Source organism: Myotis davidii, unplaced genomic scaffold (genome assembly GCF_000327345.1).
Source record: "Myotis davidii unplaced genomic scaffold, ASM32734v1 scaffold1494, whole genome shotgun sequence".
In the NCBI taxonomy this organism is placed as follows: Eukaryota; Metazoa; Chordata; class Mammalia; order Chiroptera; family Vespertilionidae; genus Myotis; species Myotis davidii.
In genome coordinates, this window is record NW_006286246.1 from 4,280,777 (window position 1) to 4,298,298 (window position 17,522).

General features: G+C 52.0%; 1 protein-coding gene across 1 annotated transcript in view; it reads right to left on the reverse strand.

Annotated features, from left to right (window-relative positions):
* Positions 1-17,522, reverse strand: part of PARK2 (parkin RBR E3 ubiquitin protein ligase) — a 394,517-nt gene that overhangs the window by 92,148 nt on the left and 284,847 nt on the right. Inside the window, exon 8 of the mRNA XM_006757721.2 lies at positions 2,613-2,674. Within this exon, the coding sequence (XP_006757784.1) occupies positions 2,613-2,674 (62 nt within the window). The remainder of the gene's footprint in view (positions 1-2,612; positions 2,675-17,522) is intronic.

The window sequence follows — 17,522 nt, forward strand, 5'->3', positions numbered from 1 at the left end:
GAGGACACTCCCCCAACTTCACACAGACACACACACACACACACACACACACACAGACACATACACACACACACACACACACACTGAGGTGCTGAGGCCACGTGATGGACCCGTGCTGCCCGTCTCAGTGAGAAACACAGAGGCCGACGATGGGGCCCATGGGCCGGCCCCAGCCGCCCCTGGCACAGCAGGTGAGGGGCTTGGTCCCGGTGCTTCTAGAAACGTGTCCTCAGAAACACGTTGCACAGTTTGTTTATTTGCAAACACTGCTCCCAGCGACTCCATGCAATGGTGTTAGTTTATACACGTTCTGGCAGACACGCCTGCACCAGGGCACTCACCACGCACCCAGCCTCCCCTGAGAGAGGGGCAGCTCTGCCTCCTCCCGGGGTCCTCTGGGCGTTGGGGCTGCTGTGCACACAGGCCCGGAGAGCACAGTGGTCCCTTCCTCGGCCCTGCCTCCACCCGACCTCCTGGTGCGGCTGGTGGCTCAGGCCCCGGGGCGGCCCCAGCGGCAGAGCAACGCCTGGGCCCCAGCGCCCAGGCCAGGCCTCCCCGGCGGCGGCAGCGCTAATGTGCTGTCCTGCACGTGGGATCGTGGTCTCCCCACACGGGAGCAAGCCGCATGCGTGTGCTCAGCTGGGAACCGGTTTAGGCGGCGTTGAGGGAAGCTGCCTTGGGCTGTGCAGGACCGTGGTGCTGGGGACTCAGCAGCGAGCAGGACAGAAGCCCCTGCTGGTCCACCAGACAATGAATGCTGAGATTAAAGGGCAAGGGCTCAGACAGAGACGCGTGGGCAGGAGAGTAAACACAGAGGAGAGTGAGTCCCGGCAGACAGATTGCAGTGCAGAGTGAGCAGGGAATGAGGACACGCACAGACCAGCGAGCACCACCGAGGCCGGGAGATGAGAAAGCCACGCGGCCCTGGGGGAGGGCATCGCTGTACCAAGGCCGAGGCCCTGCCTGGTCCTCTAAGGGGCAGTGAGCAGGCCGCGCTGGAGCAGAGGGAGCCGTGGGGAGACAGGAGGGGGAGCCAGCGTTAAGGAGGGGCTAGGAGGTCGAGGTTGCTTAGGTGAGCAAACCGGAGTGTGTGGATTCCTGGGGAAAGGTCTGCTACAGGTCACGAGCTGTGCAATGATCAGGGATGACATGAGATATTTCACGTGCGGAGTGAGGAGGCGTTTATATAATCGGGAGATGTCATGCTGGCGATCACGTCCTGACCTCCTCAGGGACCCTTTACTAAATCTTGCCCTGAGTGCACCCAACATGCGGAGAAGGGCAGGGAGGGTGCCGGGCAGCAGGGGAGGAGGTGGCTGCTGTGTCGCGGGCTGTCTGCGGGAAGCTGCAGAGTGAGGTTCAGGTGGGCCAGCCCCTCAGACCGCCCTGCGCACCCTTCGCACGCCCTCCATTCCCGTGTCTGTCTCCTGAACGCAGTGCGCTGTCCGCCCGTAGCTGGTGCACATGGCCGCAGAGGGAACGGAGGAACTCTGTCCATGAAGGAGGAACTCTGAGTGTCCCTCAACTATCAGTGGCTAGGGACTCCATACAGCATGATGCGGGATGGTGTCACCTGCAACATTACTTTTCTATTTTAAACAGATTGTTCTCCCGTAATTGGCTACTTCCTGATTTGATGGCAGATTATCTATTTCATTTAATGAAGCATACTTTTCTGCTGCGACCACTGTTTTCCGCCAGGAAGTCGCTAAGCCAGGGACGAAGTCTGCCAGTGCCTTAGGGATCCCTGCGCCTCCTCCCTGGGGGTCTCGGGTACCAGTGGGCATGTGCGCCCATGGCCTCTCTGTGCGTTAGCTACAGAATTGCTCGGAGATGCCTCTATCACACTCGTTCTGGTTGTGGCATACTCGGTTCCTTTTCTACAGGAAGAGAAATACTATAACTGATGGGTCTGGTGATTTGGGATGATTAAAAAGCGCACACAGCCCTGGCCGGCGTTGTTCAGTGGTTAGAGAGTCAGTCTGTGCACAGGACGGGCGAGAGTTGGATTCCCAGTCAAGGGCATGTGCCTGGGTTGCAGGTTCGATCCCTGATCCTGGTCAGGGCGCATGTGGGAGGAGGCCAATTGATGTGTGTCTCTCACATTGACGTTTCTCTCTCTCTCTCTAAATCAGATGCCTCTCACTGAGCACACGGAAGTCAGGGAATCGGCCTTAAGTGGGACATGCTATGTATGCGTCACGCAGCCACAGCCGCAGAGGAAGTGGCGGAGTGGAAGTGGACAACACTCAGGGAGCACACATGCCATGGGAAGAGCCGGCCCCTCACCCGCAGACAAGGGGCCAGGCTGTCTGACGCCCGGTCCCTCAGACACAGCCACCGCTGATTGGCTTGCTTATCTGCCAGTCCCCCTCCCTGCTCTCTGTGGTGTGGAAATGAAGGGCTCTGGTGGACAGCAGGTGTGCCAATCAATGACCTGCCTGGCCTGGGGGGTCGGACAGGGGAGGAGTGTCCTCACATAGACCCCCAGGGCACTTTCCCCCATTTCGGGCAACCGGGGTCAGGAGACACTCCGCCCCCTGGGGGAGCCCAGGCTGCCTCGTTAGGGAGTCTTTGTGACACGGTGTGGGGCCTCGGCGATGCTCACTCACCTGCTCTTCCCCGAGGATCCTGAAGTGATGAAGCTCTTTGATCAAGGAGTTGGGGCAGCCGGCTGTTGGAGAGAGAAATCAGTGACAAACAGGAATCAGACGGGGTCAGCTCCAATTCTAAATGTTGGGTCATGTGGGACATGGTCTTCCTCTTTAAGTGACTGGATGTAGCCCTTGCTGTCATAGCATCTCATGCTCTGGGAGAGTAGCTCACAAGTAGGACCAGGTAATGGTCACCCCTGACAACAGACACTAAAATGAATGGACATCCTGAGGGAAGGGTTTTGGTGAAAAGCGTAAATTAATGGCGAAGGCACGTCTGAGACTATAGAGACGAGACCTCGATGCTTGACGTGAGAAGACCACTTGGCCGAGCTCCTCCCACGGAGGCCTGCGGGGAAGTGGCTCGGTTCAGAGTGGCGACTCAGGTGACTCTCGACTCAATGAGGGGTGGGGTTCTGGGTCACTTGGTTGCCTGCGATTCAACCAAAGACGGCCGCGGAGACACAGCCCCGTGTCGGTTCCTGAGGCTCAACTGTCTTTGGGAGCAAGGAGTCACCTTTTAGGTTGTGACACGAAGGAGAGAAGAACAGGCAGAGAGGGTTCCAGTCTCTGGAGCGTGGGAGTACCTGTGAGATGTGGGAGTACCTGTGAGACGGGGCCTGGGGTGGCTGTTCTGCTGGTGTCCCAGAAATACCATTTATCCCCCCAACCCCCAAGATCTTAGAGGCCAATTTAGTTAAAGCAGCCCAGGATGCAACTAAATAACTGAGACTTGCGACAGCATGCTGAGGGACAACAGACTATCAAGTACGTGCATATGGAGATGGATGTATAAATGTATGTACAGGGGTGGGAGGAAGTAGCCTTACAGCTGTGAGTATGCGAAAGTTTATTCTTCTATTCTTATGTACTAATTGCTGTGTTATTTATTTGTATTATGTAAACCTACTATATGCATTTATACATATCATCAGGTCAGATATTCCCAGAAAAGTATGGATAGTATACATTTAGGGCTTTAAGTTTGCTGTCTTTTTATTAACTTATTTATTCCTTTATTCACTACAGTAATCTAAAGTGATTAATAAGCAATGTGATATTTTTATTTGATTATCATAAAGCTTTATGACATATTTTTACCATCAAACTAGCTGGGAAGTTTTTCTGTTTGTTTGTTTGTTTGTTTTAAATCTCACTGGTCATTTCAAATTTCACCCTTTGGGGCAGTAATGAAAATAACTTGAGCCAAGACCCCCAAACACATCCACTTATCCAAACATGCAAAAGGGAAACGAACTCAAATTTCGGATTAAAGGGCCAGTTAGTCACCACTTCCCATGCCTTCTGCTCCGCCGCTGGGTCGGCCAGAGCACACAGAAGGCACCGCTTGAGTACACAGTCAACAGATGGATGCGCATGGCAAACAAGCTGCGGCCAAAAGCAAATATTCCACAAAGACGCCAAAGGGAAGAACTGATGAAGCGCGATTCCGTTTAACCCAGGCTGACCTAGTTTTCATTGGGGATGGGGGTGCGGGGGAGGGGGGATTGGAAGGGAGGAGAATGGGCTGTTTCCTACTCGCAGCCGCTCTGTCATACTCAAGGTGACTCACCTTGGTCACACAGGTTGTAAATGAACCAGCTGGCAGAGCTGAGTAAGCCACGTCCCACCTCGAAATTCTACCTCTAAATCCCGTTTTGAAAAGTTAAAAAAAAATCCAAGTGTTTCTCTCTGGCGTCTCACAGATCCCGGCAGTGCCTCGGGGATGAGGCTCCGGGAGTGTTCGTCCAAACACTTAGGAAAGGGGTCCTGGTTCTGCCCTCACTTTTCTTTAGTGTAAGTTCCTCCTGAAGTCTCTTGTTCTGTCCCCTCTGACGTGGGAAATGTTCTCTTTGCCAGGAAAGCAGGAGCCGGGGGCCTCGTCGCCTGCTAACACTGTGCTTTCTTTTTCGTCCAGGACCCTTCTCTTCCTGTTATTCCCTTATTTTTCTTGTCCTTGTCCAGTTTTAAAAGCCTATTTAGTTTCCTTTGGCTACTTAAATTAGAATTTCATCTCTCTCTGGACTTATCCTGACTACACACTATTCCACTGTTTTACCTCCCCTTCGCCCCTCAGTTATGAAACGCCTTTCTCATCTTTTGTACTGGCTTCCTAAAATCCGAGCTCCCTGAAATAAAGGTAAGTTGCCTGTTTGGCATTAAAAGTAAATTAAAATGTTTATTTAAAAAACACACACATGACTCCAGAATGGACTCTTATTTTTTTAAAGGGTAACTTTGAAGCCAGGATTTTCCTTTCGGCATCTGTAACCCACAGGGGCGTTTATCCTGTTCCCTCGCCACGATCTAACTGGAACCTCCTCAGGAGAATGTGCTGCACAGGGCGGGTCCTGCCCACGAAGGCACCGGGAGATACTAAACCCCACGCCTCTCGGGGGTTCACTCAATGAACCTTTTCAGAAAGCTTTAGCGGAACTTTCCCAACAGCCGCCCTGTGAAGTAGGGGAGGCTCATTTGGAAAATAAATTCCAATAAAAAGCGTTACAGACCACATGAGTCTTCAGTGACTATTTTTCCTTTTAATTTCCTGGCAAATCTTTACAGGGGCACGTGTGATGTCCTTGGGGTTCAACGGAACACCGTGAGCACCAGGCCTGGGGGGATCATGGCGACGGAGCTCAGCTCTCTGATGTGCTGCTGGGACTGGCGTATGGCCCACACCGTCACAGGGTGCAGCTTGCTGCTGTGGGGTGTGAAGTGCTCAGAGGGTTATTCCTCTCTGGGGCACAGCTTCGGGTCCCTCCTGCAGGCCTGACGATGATAGCTACCTTCTAGCTCCCCTTTAAGTACAACTTGGAAAAGGAAGCTGGGCAAGGATGAAAAAGGCAGAGAAAATAAGTGATGATTCCATGTGATCAAAGACAACGCGGCCACACACGGAACAGCTGCCTCGAAGCATACGCCGGCGGGCACAGCTGCAGGCCGGCTCTGCGAGGGGCCAGGTGGGCTCCTGCCACTCGGTGCCACCGGGCGGACCGGGGGCTCCATTCCCTGAGCTGAAGAGACACTTCCAAGTTAGGCTGAGAGGCAGGCGTTGAGAGAATCCATGGAAAATTCACGACCGCCTCTTGGCTGAGCAACCGCATTCAAACTCAGCAGTGGGACTCGACACAATCACATCCAGGCATTGTCACTCTGGTAAATAAGACCCAGCTTATCTTTATTTATTTATTTTTGTTGTTAATCCTCCCCAGAGGATATTTTTCCATTGATTTTTAGGGAGAGTGGAAGAGGGAGGGAGAGACAGAGAGAAACATCGATGTGAGAGAAACTCATTGATTGGTTGCCTCCTACACAAGCCCTGACCAGGGCCTGGGCCGGGGAGGAGCCTGCAACCAAGGTACATGCCCTTGGCCAGAAGTGAACCTGGGACCTTTTGGCCCACAGGCCGACGCTCTATCCACTGAGCTGAACTGGCTGGGGCCAGCTTATCTTCATCACTGCTCTCTGCCAACAGGCATTTCTGCATGTCTATAAAGGACTGCTTTTCCATGGCCGATGCAGAATGGATCCGAGACTTCCCACACCAGTTCAAAAGCACCTTGAAGCTGGCCGCCTTGCACCGAGCGATCCCCTTGCAGGTGTGCATCGGGGAGAAACTTACAGTTACACAGGGGATGTGTGCAGAGCAGTCCCTGCCACAGCTGCTGTAATCATGGCTGCAGTAGAAGGAAACATCTAGAATGGCCATCAGTAAAAGAGACTACACCACAGGGCACCCACCCCTGCCAGGCACTGCTCAGGCGCCTGGGTCGCGTTATTAGGGAGGTGGAAACAGACACGAGCCCCCCTCAGAGCTTGCGTCCTAAGGGGAAGAGAGACAGCGGAAATCCCACAGTGGGTGGGAAACGATGTGATGCTAAGAAGGCGACGAGCTCTCCGTCCATAGGAGACGACGACAGACCCGCGTGAGGAGGAGAGCAGGCGGGACTGTTTGCAGTGAGTGTGGTAAGGAATCCTGTTCAGGTCCCACCACCTCCCCACCTGAAGCATCTGCCGTCACCGCTGCAGCCCAGCTCCCCAAACCCTATACGTATAGACTCCCCCTTTCTGTCCACGCGGTGGGCCTCTCCCTGCAGGAGGTTGGCGTCCTCAATAGGCTTCCTGGCGGGCATTTGGGAGAACGGACGCGGGATGTGTGACAGACGGTAACCGAACATTAAAAATACGGTAACAGAGCATTAAAGACACTTGACACTTTTCCCATTTGTATGTTGCTATGATGTCAAAACAATTTTAAAAATTAGAAAATTATTCTCGGCGTGTATATTCCCGCGACGTTGGCTAGCCTGCGTGTTGCATAAAACTCTCCCTTTGTAATTGCCCTATGTTTTGAGTGATTCTTACTCGAAATTTCTAGAGGGTGGCACTTTCATCAGCCACATGGCTCAGGTGACACGTTTAATTCGGGTGGTCCACACAGGAGCGACCCCTCAGGGCGTGAGGGTCTCAGGGCAGAAGGTGACCCCGCACCATGGCTCTCTCATCGTTGCTCTCAAAAGCTCATTTTGATTGAAATGAGAGGAGGAAAATGGGAAGGAATGGAGGTGATTTTAATACATTTTGAGTGAAGTTAACATGGTTTCCCATGGACTGTGGTGGTGGCTGGTTCCCACAAATGCGCACGTCAATGCCCAGGTAACATAATGGGGGAAAGAGCCCGTGGGACTGTGACCCCCGAGTGGGTCCCATCAAGAAGGACTCACCCCACAGACACTGCGTCTGATGAAGTTCTGTTGGGCCGGGCGCAGGGGGTCGGCGGGCGCTGAGTAATACAGTGACATCAGCGAGGGGTCTTCTGAGTAGCAGCCCCCGAGCCCCACACAACCTGCGCGCACACGCGCTTAAGGACACGCCTGCCTATGAGCTGGACACGCGCGGTCCGCGTTCCCGCGTCCTGCTCTCTGCCATGGAATGTGTTCTTTAACACGGACTTCCCTGGCATGCCCTCAGGCAGCGCTAAATCGAAACAATAAACAGTATCCAGAACGATGTTAGAGAAATAAGTGCTATTGGACTTCAGGGCTTACAATCTGCCTTTGTGAGCTTTTTAAATAAAACATTACAAGTGTTTCATGATATTCTCTTTCTCTGTCTGTATTTTATGTTTTCTCAGTCATTTCCCTTATTACGCCCGGGCTATGCGCGTGTCTTTCATTCGTCTTAGCGTGGGCATGGTTGCATTCATTGCTGAAAGGCGTATTTCAGGCCCTAAAAAGGATAATTGTTAAGCTCTCTAAGCACCGCTCCTTACATTCATCACTGCTTCCCCGCAGTTCCCATGTTTCACGTTTGTATGCTGATGTGAGCGACATTGGAAAGAGAGGAGACAAACAGAACAAAAACGTCAACGTGAAGGACAAAGGACAGATTCCGTGGTGGGGAGGAGCGCGCGGTTTCAGCTACACTGTTCATTACACCAGGGCCTGCTGCCCAGAGCTGTACATTTCCTCCTATGAACATCCGTAATCGCTCTTTACTTCAATTCGCCAAAATGCCCACGTATGAGTAGCTCTCAGCTGTCAGCAGAGTTCCACCAAGGACTCCAGATTGGCTATTCATGGTCTGAAGTGGGGCGTTCGCAAGCGTTCGATCCTTCAAACGCGGGGATGATGGTTCTCGCAGATGGGGCAGGTTTTGGTGGGGGGGGGGGGGGGAGCACCAGCAGCTGCCACAGACTGGCTCCCTTTGCCTCCTCCGCGTCCCCACCCAGGCCGGCACCAGGCCCGGGACACGGGACCCAGACAGCGAACCAGCCCTCCTTTCTGGCACCTCCCTGGGAAAACGGGTTATAGACGGTTGGCTTGAAGCTCTTGTCAACTAGGGGGTAACAATTAATCGACTCGGATACAGTCAGTGTCCAGAGCGGAAGGTGACCCTCCGCAAGCCCTCAGCGGCCTTTAGACGGTCCTACGTGAGGGGCCGGCGGCTCCAGCTTCTCACTCCCGGCGAGTTCATAGCCTGTGGCCTCCACTGTTTTGCTGTCTTTGTGTTCTGGTTATGTGGTGGCTTTTCAAATGTTCATCAACTATCACCTCTAGCAAGTACAAAAGCCAGGAGTGTGCTTGTTTGTGTTTGTTAATCCTCACCTGAGGATATTTTTCCATTGAGTTTTAGAGAGAGTGGAAGGGAGGGGAGAGAGGGAGAAGCACTGATGTGAGAGGAACACATTGACTGGTTGCCTCCCGCACGTGCCCCGGGGATCAAACCTGTAACCCAAGCACATGCCCTTGACTGGAATTGAACCCGTGACCCTGCAGTCTGCGGGTTGAGGCGCTAACCACTGATCAAAAACCATCCAGGACCCGAGGTGTTTTCTAAAGTGTTGAGAGAAAAGAAGCCCATGAAATCTGGAACCTGAAAATGTAACTAATGCATTAAGTGGTAAGAAAACGGCCCGGCCGGCATGGGTCTGTGGTTGAGCATTGTCCCAAGAACCGGCAGCTGCCAGTTCAATTCTGGTCAGGGCACATGCTGGGTTGTGGGCTCGGTCCCAGGTGTGGGGTGTGCAGGAGGCAGGCGGTCAATGACTCTCTCTCATCATTGATGTTTCCATCTCTCTCTCCCTCTCCCTTCCTCTCTGAAATCAATAAAAATATATTTAAAAAAGAAGAAAATGGGTCACCTAGTGCACAGTGCTGTTGGTGGGGGGGCATGCATCTTTCATTTCTAAGAAGAGCTGCTGTGGAAATATCATTTCCAGGGTGTTTTTTCCTATTTAGGAGGTGTTAAGAAAATGTTTAATATTTATATTTATCTGTCCCTCTTTAAAAAGAGTGTTTTCCAACACAAAACTGGCGTGTTTATTTTTTCATGGTCATTGTAAAATACTACAACACGTCGTCGAGGAAATAACAATTAGGAATTCCACCACCAGCAACAGTCACCATTCATATTTCTGTGAATATTCTTTTAGATCACCACACATGCACACACATGCACACACACATGCACACACACTTACACACACATGCACACACACAATCTAAATATGTGGCATCCTACTGAGCATGAATTCTCTGTCTTGTTCTTTTTACCTAAAGATCTGAAGGGGCATTGTTTCATGCCAAACGGTACAAACACATCCTGTGTCCTGGCGGCTCACCTTTCTGTGTTACGCACCGTCCTCTGCCCAAACACTGAAAGCTGACACGTGTGCCAGTGAACCACCTCTACGTGTATGTTTGCAAACCATGCATGTCAGTGAGCCACCTCTACATGTATGCTTGCAAACCATGCATGTCAGTGAGCTGCCTCTACGTGTATGTTTGCAAATCATTCAGATGATGGAAACGGGATGCATTCCTTAAAGTCCAACTACTGCCAGGTAAGATGTTGTTGCATTTAGCAGTTTGATAGCTGCTGCTAAGACCCCCTATAGGATGTGTCATGAGCTCACACCCCCGGCACGGGTTGGGGTTAGGGGCAGAGGGCTGGGGCTGGCTGATGCTTCCCCATGTCCCTCCTCCCTCCTGCCTCCTCCCTTCCTCTCCTCCTCCTTCCTGCGCGGAGGCTTGGCAGCACTCCACTCGGAGAGAAATGAGGACAGCTTTCCCATTCCACCTTAATCAGATCCAATTAGGGCAGGCGGCACCCCGCAGGCATCATCATCATGAAAGATGGGCGCGCTCCTCGCAGGCAGCCCTTCAGCTCCCAGCCACGCAGGACGCCTGAGCCCAGCCTCCCTGCCTTGGCCAGTGACGCCCAGAGGGTCCCCACAGCTCCGGGGACGATGGTGCTGCCGGGCCTGGGATGCAATGTGGTCTAAAAAGCACGAAAACCTATTGTGTAAAGTAGCTGAGTTAATATCCTAATAGCTCTTCTATGAAACATGTTCTGCCAAGAGAAAGAACAACAAATCAAAACCCTGCGGCTGGCCTGTTGCTGTAAGATCTTTTATCACATCCCCTTACGCTGTCGCCACAAGTGAGAGAAATGTGTGGCGGATTCCTGGCTGCTGTGAGCACTGCCCCCCCCCTGCCCCCGCCCCCCAGAAGACACGCAGTGAGGACCTGTTTACATGGGATGGAGGTGAGCAGGAGCTGCGCATGCAACCCAGCCCTCACTCCGAGCCCCACAGCTCGCTTAGGGGGTGCTCCTCAAAAGACACCCAGCCCTGCCCTAACCGGTGTGGCTCAGTGGATAGGCCACGCGGGGCTCTTCCCCCAGGACGCGCCCCCGGACCGGCCCTGACGCCGTGGTGGCTCCGCCATGTGCAGGCCGCGGCTCTGATTCGGAGGAACCAAAGGGAGCGCCTGGGAACCCGGTGAGGCCTGTTCTCCCGCGTGTAAATCGGGAGGAAATGAAGTTGGTTATGACTCCTTCCGGGTGACCTGCATCTGCATCCGTCCCGGTCGGCGTCGGGGAAGCAGCGGGTGTGAGCTAAGCACCCACACACTTCCCGAAGCCCGGCTGATGGGAAACTGCCTGGGAGACACGTAGGGGAGGTTCTGCTGATCTACTTGGTTCATGGGTGTGGCTTCGGTCGCCTGGTATTTGTGAAAAGTGGCGCCCGCACATCGCAGCTTTTATGGGATGGATGATTGATTCTTGCTTTTGTTTTTGTTTTGTTTTTACTTTGCACCTGAGGATACCCCTCCTTCCCACTGATTTTAGACAGAGTGGAAGGGAAGGGGAGAGAGAGAGAGAAACATCGATTGGTTGCCTCCCATGTGGGTTCAGGTTGAGGCCTGGGGATCAAGCCTGCAACAGAGGTACCTGCCCTTGACCGGGAATCCAACCAGTTTCCCATCGGCCGGGCTTCGGGAAGCGTGTGGGTGCTTAGCTCACACCCGCTGCTTCCCCGACGCCGACCGGGACGGATGCAGATGCAGGTCACCCGGAAGGAGTCATAACCAACCTTCCATCCTTGGGCCGATGCTCTAACCACTGAGCCCCCAGCCAGGGCAAGTCGTGCTTTGAAATGATGGCTATTGTGTCCGAATAACGTTAGAAAAGAACCATCACATGGGCGATGGGCCCTCAGGAATCAGAGGCCGCCTTCGGGCAGAAAGGCACGCTCTACTCCGGGGAAACGGAAGATCCCATGGGGAGCCCAGTGGCACCAGCTATGTCCGCCTCCTGAATGTGTGACTGTATCGATGAGGCTTTAGAATTCACCCGCTCCGCCGCTAAGCGTTTGAAAGCGCAGGTACCGAGCCTGGTGTGGGAACTCTCAGCTGGCCGTCAGTTACACAGGGATATGGGAGGTCAATCCAGGAATGTCTTATCTCCCATAAGGACACACGTACACCGACAACAGGGCAAGCCCCGGGGGATGGTGACACTTAGGGCTCATTGCAGGCGGACCGCATCCAGCCCTTCCCAGCCGCCCTGGCGCCGTCTAAGAGGAGGTGCACGCTCCCCTGACGCCGGCCCGGCCTGCAGCCCTGGCGTCTCTACTGGACGTCACCCAGGCAGCCTGTTCCCGCACCTGAGATGCCAGGGGCCCCCCTGTGGGCCGCAATGCTGCCATTGGCAAAAAGGCCTGCTCGCACCTCCTGAGGGCAGCTCCGCAGGGAGGCCTTTCGCTCGGGCAATGCCACGCCCGGTTTGCACCTTTGGGCTTTGCCACCATATGGTCCCAGAGGGGCACAGGTTCTCGGGACGTGGGCGCTGAGGCTGCTCCTCCATGGGCCGCGCTTGCCCATCTGTGTGCCAGTTACTGTGGTGACTGGGCGGTGTGGAGACACGTAGTCACCCACGTCCTCACGTCCTACTCGGTGCTGACACCTGAACTCTGTTTTGAAAGGAGATTTAAAAAAAAAAATCCAGGGACTTAACTAGATCCCCTTCCTTTTTCTTTTGGGCTCTTCTGTTTCCACGGGGGAACCTCTCTTCTGTGCATTTCAGTGCAGAACGGCCTCACTCTCTTCCTGTTGCAACAGCATCGTCCCAGGATCCTCTGGACATGAAATTCTAGCTCAGTGGTTCTCAATCTTCCTCATGCCGCGACCCTTTAATGCAGTTCCTCATGTGGTGACCCCCCAATTTCATTGTTACAAATGGAACATAATTAAAGCATAGTGATTCATCACAAAAACAACATGTAATTATATATGTGTTTTCCGATGGTCTTAGGCGACCCCTGTGAAAGGGTCGTTCAACCCCCAAAGGGGTCGCGACCCACAGGTTGAGAACCGCTGTTCTAGAGCAAATAGGGCACCTCCCTCATTATGTCTCCCAACAGAGAAACACGGCTGCTGACATTAAACCTGCACACACCTCCTTTGCGCCTGTAACACCCTCTCTGGGGAGGGGCTGGGTGGCCTTCGTGCAGAGCGGCTCACCTGTCCGGGGGCCCATCCCCGCCAAGTGTGGACCCTGTGGCTCTTCTCGATGCTGGGCCTCTGGCTCCCGGGCAACTGTGACCAGATGGGAACACACGGTCTCTGCGGCTGGTCCAGTTTACACGCTAATGAACTCCATGTGAGGTGATCGCTCTCTCTCTGTTTGCTGCACTGGCCACTAGTCAAGGGCCGCAGACAGCTCTGCTATAAAACTCGCTGCCGGGGTCCAGCCCCAGCAGGTCCAGGGGTCCCCAAAGGTGTGGACGGAGTTGGCGAAGAAGGAATGACACGGAGACAGGGTTCAGTTGATCAGCAGCCTTGCCAGGATCTCTAGCCAGGATCTCCAGCCAAGTTCTGTGTCTTATTGTATTGTTACATCTGTATTTATACCAGTTGATTCTAATCCTATCAATCTCTATTCCAAAGGTTTGGGCGTTTCTTATCTCCATTCCAGGGAGTAAAAATTATGTGGCTTAAGCATGATTGTCCATAGTTAAAGTGATTAACTACCCGCCTGGCACTTAGTTAAGGGGTTTTATTCCCTCCCTAACTTTAGGGAAAAATCCCTACCTGGGGAAACAACCTTTCTCAGAGGGGTGACCTCACTTAGTTAAGAGGTTTTATTCCCTCCCTAACTTCAGGGGAAAATCCCTACCTGGGGAAACAACCTTTCTCGGAGAGGTGACCTTGGTTAAAACACAGCGCCAAGAAGGTGAGCAAATATATTAAGAACAGTATGCCATATACGCCAGGTCCCTTGAAACAGCAAGGATGGACCGGCTCCCGGCAACTCGCTAATCCAGATCAGCTCCTCACTCGCTCAGATCAGCACATCAGTGGTCCTCACACCACAAAATGGTTCCCACGCAAAGGCTTTCTTCTGACAGGACGCGCAGCCGCGCAGACCCCACCCCCGTGCAGTTTAGATGGAGACGAGCAAGGCATCTGCTCCTGTGGGGGCCGAGAGGAGCCACGGGGAACCAGGAGAATGAAATGGATGGACTCCTACACGTCCACTAAAACACAGTGCAGGAGACGTCACAAGGGTGCTGGTCACTTACTTAACACCTGCAGTGCCAGCGTATGGCTGCAACGAAGGGCATTTCAGAACCAAGAATAAAGATGTTTGACATTCAAAGCTCTAAGCCAAACACACGTTACTTGTTTCAAACAGAACTTACTCCACTGAGTACTGGAATACTATCCTGAGATTAAGAACGGTGACACAAATTTGGTCATATTTATGGTAAAATGCACACTATTCAAAGGTCAGATTCATGCGTGTGTTTTTAAAGATGTTTGAACACAGGAAACCTGCTCTGAGTGATATATTCTGAGTGTTGGGATTCTAGCAGCAGAATCCATTAAGCTCCTTTTTAATTGCTATGGTACAGTTTCAGGTGTACAACACGGGTATTCGATATTTATATGCCTGAGGACATGGTCACCATAGGCCTAGTAACCACCGGTCGCCATACAAAGTCATCCTGACGTTTTGGCTGTATTCCCTACGCTGTGCGCTATGTCCCGTGACATTTACTTTATAACGAGAAGTTTGTGCCTCTCAATGCCCTTCGCCTTCTTACCCAGCCCCCCCTCCCCTGCAGTAGCTGTCAGTGTGTTCTCTGTGTCTGTAAGTCTCTTTCATTTTGTTTTTTAGATTCCACATTTAAGCAAAATTATATGATGCTTCTTTCTGTTAGATTTATTTTACTTATTATAATACCCTCTAGGTCCATCCATGTTCTCACAAATGGCAAGACTTCATTCTGCTTTTGTGGCTAAGTAATACTCTAATATATATATATATAGCACATCTTTTTTATCCATTATCTATTGATGGACACTTGGAGTGTTCTCACATCTTGACTATCCTATCTAATAATAGACAAACATGGTAATTGACTGTACCTTCGCTACGCCTCCCATTAGCTAATCAGCATGATATGCAAATTAACTCCCAACAAAGAAGGCGGCTAATTTGCATACTGCAGGCAGGGCGGGTCAGCACCATCCTACCTTCCCTGCCTCCATCTGGGCCGGGGCGGCCGGGTGGGGCAGCAGTGATCTACTGGCCCGCCTGGCATCCCATATGCGACCCGACCCAGGGCGGCGGGGAGGAACAGCGTGGCTCCTTTGTCACCCCAGCTTCCTCATCACAGCTCCTTTGGGGGCCTAAGCCTTTGGTCGGACATCCCCCGAGGGCTCCCTGGCTGCCAGAAGGATGTCTGACTGCAAGCTTAGGCCTGATCCCCCGGGGAGTGGGCCTAAGTCCACAGGTGGACATCCCCCAAGGGGTCCTGGACTACAAATGGGCGCAGGCTGGGCTGAGGGACCCCCCCGAGTGCACAGATTTTTGTGCACTGGGCCTCTAGTTGTAAATAATGCTGCAATAAACCAAGGGGTGTATATATCTTTAAAAAGTAGCATTTACATTTTCATCAGATAAATACCCAGAAATGGGGTTGCTGGATCCTAGGGCAGCTCTATTTTTAATTTTTTGAGGAAGCTCCACACTGTTTCCCACAGTGGCTGCACCATCTGCGTTCCCACTGACAGGGCGCGAGGGCTCCCTCTCTCTGCCTCCTCCCGTGCCCACGCTGTTCGTCCTGAAGACGGCCTCCTGACAGGTGCGAGGGCGCCTCGTTATGGTTTGATCTGCATTTCCCCGAGGACCAGGGTGTGGAGCATCCTCCCATGTGCCTGCTGGCCATCTGCATGTTTTCTGTGAGACATGTCTATCCAGACCCTCTTCCCGGTTTTAATTGGGTTGTTTGCTGTTTTGATGTGGAGCTGGAGGAGCTCTTTACACAGTTTGGGTATTAACCCCTTGTTGGCTGTATCACTGTAAGCACGTCTCCCATTCAGCAGGTCGTCTTTCCGTTTTGCTGATGGTTCCCTTCACCTTTTAGTTTGATGTAAACTGTTTATTTTTGCTTTTGCTTCCCTTGCCCAAGGAGATGTGCCCGAAGGATAATGCTGAGCCGGACTGAAAGCGTTTGCTGCCCTGTTTCCTTCCAGGAGTTGTATGGCTTCAGGTCTTACATGTAAGTCTTTAATCCATTCTGAGTTTACTTTTGAATATGGGGTTAGAAAGTGTTCAATAGCATTCTCTGCATGTATCTGTCTGGTTTTCCCAACACCAGTTAGTGAAGAGACTGTCTTTTTCCCATTGCATATTATTCCTTATTGCCTTATAGATTAATTGATCATATCAGTGTAGGTTTACTTCTGGGCTTTCTATGCTGTTCTATTAATGTGTTTTTGTGCCAGTGCCCTGCCATTTTAATTGCTATAGCTTTCTACTACAGCTTGACTTTAGCTCTTAAACATCTCTCCATTGCAGTCCTTGGGGAGAATGACTCTTGATGTTTCTATAAGTATATAAGATTGTAGCCTGAACTTGGAATTTCTGATTTAAAATTCAAAGTAAAAGTTTACTTCTTGAGACTTATATAAAAATACTCCATATGCATTATTAAGACCACATTGATGGGAAATGAATGATTATTAGGATTAAAACAGTCATTATTCTATGGACGTCAATAAGAAGGTATTGAGTTATTTTAACTCATTCTATGATTCATTCAATAAAAGGAGAGGAGACAGCTGGGAGACATTTGCAACAAAGAGGACAGTTTCTGGATGTTCTTGTTGTGTTCAAGAGGGGAAGGCAGCGAAGGGAAAGGATAGAAATACAAACACGTGCGCACTGGGTGCTGGGCTGCCAAGTGCGCTCCCTGACAGTGTGCGACGCTGTCTCACAGGGGCTCCCGACGTGCTCTCCCACATGCTCTCCGCACCCGCGAGGAGAACGAGAGGACACCGTCACCTCTTAAATCCAGCGACGTTCTCAGAAGAAGCACAGTCTAAGGTCCCCAGATTTAGCAAATCAAATACAGGACCTCTAGCTACATCTGAATCTCAGGTAAACAATGGACATATTTTTCAGTGTATGTCCCATGTGCTTTTTGTGTGTCTGACATTCAGGTGTTAGTGAGCATCCTGGATCTTACCCAGCAAGCCGACGGAGCCATCATTTGGCTACGATATTTATAACAGAAGGTCATTCGTGGCATATGCTTCCCTGTCGTGGTTTTGTACGGAATGGCTGGTGTGAATAGAATGAGAAGTCGTTTATTTCCTAGAAACGGAAGCTTCTCATTGCAACACCATCAAGACAGAGTGTACTGTGTGCATCACCACGCTGCTTCTGAGAGACAGCAACAGCGTTCGGCGGAAGTGGACAAGAGGAGAGCCGACGAGGAGGACAGGTGGCGGGGGGGGCCCCTGCCGGGCCCTGCAGATGGCCCCCACCTGACCGCCGCGGTCTGAACCTCCTTCTCCCCAGAGCTCATTCATGCTCAGAGCTGGGCCAGTGGGAACCCAGAACTCGCTCCAGGTAAACCGGTGCACAGCATGATTAAAGAATAAACCATCCGGGCAGTGAGGGTCACCTGTACACAGTCGGAGAAGTTTGAAAAGAAATGCGACTATTGTTCATTCCAAAACCCTGTGAATTTTTTAACGTCCACCTCAGGTAGATAATTCATGGTGT